Source organism: Onychomys torridus, chromosome X (genome assembly GCF_903995425.1).
Source record: "Onychomys torridus chromosome X, mOncTor1.1, whole genome shotgun sequence".
NCBI lineage: Eukaryota > Metazoa > Chordata > Mammalia > Rodentia > Cricetidae > Onychomys > Onychomys torridus.
Genome location: NC_050466.1, coordinates 95,689,920 through 95,696,558, shown reverse-complemented (window position 1 = coordinate 95,696,558; position 6,639 = coordinate 95,689,920). Strand labels below are relative to the sequence as shown.

Here is a 6,639-nt window from a genome sequence, read left to right as displayed (position 1 = left end):
CAAGCAGCTACAAACGAACTTCAGGTGTTCTTCAAACGGAAGATATAAAGGTGTAGAACAGTCAGGGAACTGTGCTTTCTGGTTTGGGTGAGTTGTGGAACTGAGAAACCTTGGGTTGGCGCCAAGTTAACAGTCCTGGGCCCCGCAGGGGGCCAGGCCCAAGTTTGGGAAAACAGAGTCAAAGTCAGGGGCTATTGTGGTCCAGACAGAAGCAGAAAGACACGACAGGCAGGTTTCCTTCCTGCCTTGCTCTTATCTGAGGGTGCAGAAGGCAGTAGGAGCATGCCTGGGGTGCAGGTGAGGCTTGTCTACTCTGAGCGGGCCATCAGCTCCAGTTCCCCCCTCTTCCCAACTAGCAACTTCCCACCCCCACTCGCTTCCACTCCAGCGCTTGGGCCCCCTCCCGCTCCTCCCACAGCACCTCCCTGGCCCCGCCTACGCTCTCCCACTCAGCTTGGGACTGCGTCATAAGTATCCCCAGACCTGAGCTTGCTGCAGCCTGTGGAAGACAGGGAGAAAGTAAGTGCTGCTTGAGCAAGCGCGTTCCCCTCTTCCAACCTGCAGCCCAGGATACTGATTCGAGCCGCGCCTTACCGCGCAGCCCGAAGATTCACCATGGTGAAGATCGCCTTCAACACCCCAACGGCGGTGCAAAAGGAAGAGGCGCGGCAAGATGTGGAGGCACTGGTGAGCCGCACCGTCCGAGCTCAGATCCTGACTGGCAAGGTAGTTCCCATTCGGCCTCTGTGGGCCTTCTGGGGTTGGGGAGTAGAAAGAGAAAGAGTGTTTGTGTGTGTGTGGGGGGGGGTGCAATGCAGGTACAGAGGACAAAATATTGGCTGCCCCGCAGTCCTGAGTTCCAGGCAGGCCAATCTGCACTGTAAGTTGTGTGGGTCACCTCATACTTATGCCCCTCTGCATCCATGAGATTCCATCCCTTAACACTACCTATCCTGGGAAATTGTTGGAAGGAGTTTGAAGAATTCCTTCGTGTAATTTTGTTCTGGGAAATGGGCAATGGAGTTAGCCAGAGACACAATAATAGCTACAGAGACAGAGCAGCCACATGGGGTGAGCAAGGGCAAAAGACTTAACTGTTCTCTACTATTGACTTCAGTGAAATTATATGAATCTGTGTCTTTGTAGGATTTCTGATTGGGGAGGTTGAATGAAGGCATGGGGGCAGCTTTAACTCCAAACTGCATGGGTTGGGGCAAGTGTGTGTCTGCACACACACACACACACACACACACACACACACACACACACACGTGTGTATTTTTAGGCAGACAGTGTTAATGGTTAGGTAATGGCGCTGTCAAACACATATATTGGTTTTAATTCTTGGCCAAAGCCCTGTAAAGATACATTTTGAGGCTCTTCTTTTGGTTGTTTTTCTTGTTGCACAATATCCCGCTCCCTTCATATAGATATCTGAAGCATAGCAAATGTTGCAATTTAAACAACTCATTTTCCAGGCACTGGAGAAGTTCTCTCCTCCCAAGTTATTTATCTAGTCCAATCTATATTTCTTTTAAAAACCAACCACATTTGGAGCATTGATAAACTATCATTTTTCCTCAGTAAAATCTCAATTTTAAAAGGGGATCATATTTTCTTCTGCATCTGTGGAATCTGCAGTAATGGGGCTTGATCTGTCCTAACTTGTCCTGTTGTCTTTAGAAAGTTTTCCCTTTTAGGTTTAGAGTGGATATTTGAAAAGTGTTTGGAGTGAGATCTGAATTCATGTTGTAAAACTTAATTATGCATACAATTTGAAATGTTAATGTGTTGCTGCAGAACTTTCATCATGGAAACTTTCAATATTTAACTCTGCAATCAAACTAGCTTTTGTGTATCACACATTCTGGAACTCAAAAGCAACACCCCCTTGCATTGTTGAAGTTTAAATTAAATGACAGAAGGTCAAATATGTCGACGTCGTCCCACTAACTTTGTAAATGAAACATGGCCAGATTTGAGGGTAGGTCTAACTAGATGCCAGTCCTTAAAAATAGCCACACAGTAATCCTTTTTCCCCCTCACCACCAAAAAGCTTCATGAGTTGTAGAAAGATTCAATTAATATGTAATACTTTTGCCAGTTCTTTGGCTTGAGGAATAAATAAAAACAAACATCTCCACTTTGATATATTTCTTTGTTAGGTTTTAGCGAACCAATCCTGACATGGCCACTTTGACAGTACTACTTGACACATTACATTGCGGTTTATGGATTAGGCCTGATCAACAGAGACTGAACAAGCTGGACTCACATTAGCAAATGATGTACAGTAACTTTTAAAATACACTTCAAGAAGAAATTAGCTGTGATAATTGGTTCATTCAACTACATTGCACTTCTGCAATGTTAAATGAAAACAAAAGAAATCCTTATTCCTACTGTTAAACCAAGACCCTCATACTTTAGCCATGCTTAATGATAAACTTCCTGAATTATTGGAAAAGAGAAATAAAATTATAGTACAAATTGTTCTTTTGTCTCAGTAATAAGAAAAAAAGAAATTCATTCCTCAGGGAATTTCAAATCAAGCTATTATGTGCCTTAGCAAGTCATTTCATCTTTCTGCGCCCAAATTTAATTATCTAAAATATATCTTTTAAGATCCCACAGCTATATTACAGTAATTCCCAGTCAAAATGTAAAATTCAGCTTTTGTAGTGCTAAATATTAGTTTATATTTTTAATGAAAACAATTAAGGCATTTCAGTATGTGTTGAATATAATTGATGAAATAAGTGTAAATAAATTAAAATATGAATCTCAAATTTTGACCTTTAAAAATATCTTTATTTGGCAAATAAAAATTATCAAACGAATTTCTACCTTTCCTCTTTTGCACATTAACGTGCATTTTTCACCAAGTTGATGGAAGGTCAGTTAAATGTCCAAAACATAACAATTTCATGAAAAATTCTGATGGTAGACAAACTGAAATAATTTTTAATAGCAGCTTATATTATGGGGGCTGAGATTTTCTGCCTTCATTTATTCTCTTGAGTAATAATGTGGCTGAGGAACAAGCATATTGAGATGCAAACTGGAAATAGGCCTTTCAGTTCCAGGCCCTGTGGAGAGCGCAGTTAATCAGTTACTTTTTTTTTTTTTCTGTTTTAGAATCCTTCAGCAAATTATTGATTTCATAGAATGTTTAAATAACTGCTTCACAAACAGCTTCTTTGTGTTGCAAATTCTCTACTTTCCAATCTAGTGTTTGCTCTAGGACTTGGAAAATAACATGATTGTAATGTATAGAATAATGGCTAATACCAGGAAGCTTTAAACTTACTAATAAAATTAGGAATATTAGAAAATATATCATTGACTTCAATTAATTTCTAAAATGAAAGGAAATAACTCCTTTCTAACTTGACAAAGCTTTTTGAAAACTAGCCAATGAATTGAAGGTTACTTACTCCTGTAAGTTGATAAATTGATTTCTAAGCAAGTAGCAAAGTGTCTATTTCTATATTCTAAAAAGCCAGTGTTTATAAAACTATGACTAGTTCCAATTAAAGCACATAATTTTTAGAGACAACCTGAACTATATCATATCTATAGTTAAAAATACTCTATCTATTAAACATCTCTTAAAATAGTAGATCCACATTAAGTATTTTTAATAAAAATGTCATTTTATAAATTAATGATAAGTACATATTTTAAAATAACATTATACCTATATTTAAGTTTGAAAATACTAGAAGGAAGGCTAGTGTTGGTGGAGATATTCTATATATATTAGCATCAGAAATTGTCTTGAAATGATTGTAGATTAGAACGGCTTAGTTTAGTTTTTAAATATTTTGGTTTTTTGGGAGTGATAAATTGCTCACAAAGCAACTGTCTAAAAGTATAATCTGTTTTTTTTTTTAATTTTGCTTTTTAATCAATAGGAGCTCAGAGTTGCTACGCAGGAGAAAGATGGCTCTTCTGGGAGATGCATGCTCACTCTCCTAGGCCTCTCATTCATCTTGGCAGGACTGATTGTTGGTGGAGCCTGCATTTACAAGTACTTCATGCCCAAGGTAATAGTTACACTTCCTAATACATTGAATTACTAATTTTCATGTATTTCATTAGCAACCTAAATAATTATGTGGTGGTATCCAGAGAAATAAAGACTTGAGGAATGTTTTCAAATTACTTTTCGGTCTCTGACATTGCCTAGGCTTCATGATGATCTAACAAACAAGCCTCAGATTAACACAGTATGATGAATTGACATGAGTGTAAGAAACAATTCAAGTGTCGTGGCTGTGATTATTAGAAAGGTTCAAGTCCACCTTCTGTCTCTTAGAGCACCATTTACCACGGTGAGATGTGCTTCTTTGATTCTGAAGATCCCGTCAATTCCCTTCATGGAGGAGAGCCATACTTCCTGCCTGTGACTGAGGAGGCTGATATTCGTGAGGATGACAACATTGCCATCATCGATGTGCCCGTTCCCAGTTTCTCAGATAGTGACCCTGCAGCCATTATTCATGACTTTGAGAAGGTGGATTTCTCTTTCTTGCAGCTATTCAAAGCTTTCTCTATTCCTTCTTCATTGAAAGGCAAACAATCTACTCATAAATGAACAGCTTTCGAAGCCAAGCTCTTTCATGGTGGTGGTGTCGGGTAGACAGTAGTGAATTTTCAAAGAATATCTGGCTGTCTGTTCTTATGAAGTATTACTACCATCTTTTTTCACCTCCCCAACAGGGAATGACTGCTTACCTGGACCTGCTTTTGGGAAACTGCTATCTGATGCCCCTCAATACTTCCATTGTTATGACTCCAAAGAATCTGGTGGAGCTTTTTGGCAAACTGGCAGTACGTATTTTACAGATCAATTTTTTTTTCTATAAGCATTTCCAAATAATTTTGCTTCATTATTCAAAAAAGTTAATGAGTTGGGCCAGACATTCCATTTTGTTGAAATATTTTTGAATGAAAAGTGTATGCTATGCCGAAATTGATAGAACTGAAGTATTTTATGTTAAGCAATGTAGGCCAGTCAGACACAAATACTTCATGTTCTCTTTCGGACATAGAAGCTAAAAATGCTCACCTGAACACAGAACACTGACTAATAGAAGTTGAAAAGGGAATGTGTGTAGGGGGAGGTGGATAAAGGGAGGTTGGATTTGATCAATGTATGCTGTGTGTATGTGCAAATAGCACACTGAACTTAAAACCCATAAATGTGTATGTGTATAATAAAAATAATATATAAAGCTTTCTAAACTGAATTCTTTTTAATAATGTCTATTTTTAAAAGTATATAAGTGGGAATTTTAATACCGTCTTTAAGAATTTATCGTGTTAATCTTTTTTCTTTTCACTTTTAGAGTGGGAAATATTTGCCTCACACTTATGTGGTTCGTGAAGACCTGGTTGCTGTGGAAGAAATTCGTGATGTTAGCAATCTTGGTATTTTTATTTACCAACTTTGCAACAACCGAAAATCCTTCCGCCTTAGACGCAGAGACCTCTTGCTGGGTAGGCAATTTATTATGAGTGGGTGAATGGAAAAGACTGAGGGTAGACTGCGTGGAAATGAGTGTGTTGAAATACCTTTCCCCGAGCATAGAAAACTCAAAAGCCATCTTTTTATGCCTTCACAGGTTTCAACAAGCGCGCCATTGACAAATGCTGGAAGATTAGACACTTCCCCAATGAATTCATTGTTGAGACCAAGATCTGCCAAGAGTGAAGAATGGCAGACTAAAGAGTATCCTTGGTAATACGTCAGCAACTTACAGTCTGACTTTGATAATGGGATACTCATGATATTTACTCATACATTTACTCTATTGCTTATACTGGAAAAGGAAAGGGGGGAGAAAACTACTAACCACTGCAAGCTATTGTCCAATTCTAGTTTAATTGACATTGCTTGCTGTTTGCAAAAAAAATAAATAAATCATCATCTTTCTTTTGAATTTATAGGGTTTAGACTTCTGAAAGCAGCATGAATATGTCATCTAACATCCTGACAATAAAATCCACCCTCTATTTTCATTTAAAGCAAGTTCTTGACAGAATCATATGGCTAGAGCATGCTTTAAATTTAAAATATTTCAAATCATTTGTGACATTTTTGTGTGCAGCATGTCAAATCTCTTCACATTCTTTTGTTTTATTCTTCATTTTGCTCAACTCTCCTGATTTTGGAAATTACATTTTTGCATTTCTATCAGGTGCTCTTTAATGAATCTGACTGATATGTGAACAATAATCATGAGGAAGCAATTTTTTACACATGTAATGATTCTTTCTCACTGATATCTGTATTGTGAAATCCACAGAACTGTACAGGTGCTGAATGCTGTAAGGAGTTCCGGTTGTATGAATTCTACAACCCTATAATAAAGTTTACCATAGTCAATCATGTTTTATTTTTGTCACTTGGCAGATACTTAATGTGGAAATTATTTATTTGGCTTTTATTTACATGAATCAGATATAAAATTATAAACATAACTGTATCCATTACCTCATCTACATATTTATGCTTCACCATCTCACATTTTCCCATTTTCATTTTGTATTAATTGCTGTTTAAATATCTTATAATTTCCTTGTCATATAAGTTCAACTACTTACAGAGAGTCTCCAGCTCAGAACAATTTA

At 37.6% G+C, this 6,639-nt stretch overlaps 1 protein-coding gene across 1 annotated transcript; it reads left to right on the top strand.

Moving 5' to 3' along the window:
• Positions 1-442: 442 nt before the first annotated feature.
• On the top strand, positions 443-6,397 carry Itm2a (integral membrane protein 2A). The gene is made up of 6 exons (XM_036174758.1): positions 443-726; positions 3,918-4,049; positions 4,322-4,519; positions 4,726-4,836; positions 5,355-5,505; positions 5,631-6,397. The coding sequence occupies exons 1-6, from the start codon at positions 616-618 to the stop codon at positions 5,717-5,719; spliced, it is 792 nt and encodes a 263-aa protein (XP_036030651.1). The 5' UTR covers positions 443-615; the 3' UTR covers positions 5,720-6,397.
• Positions 6,398-6,639: the final 242 nt, after the last annotated feature.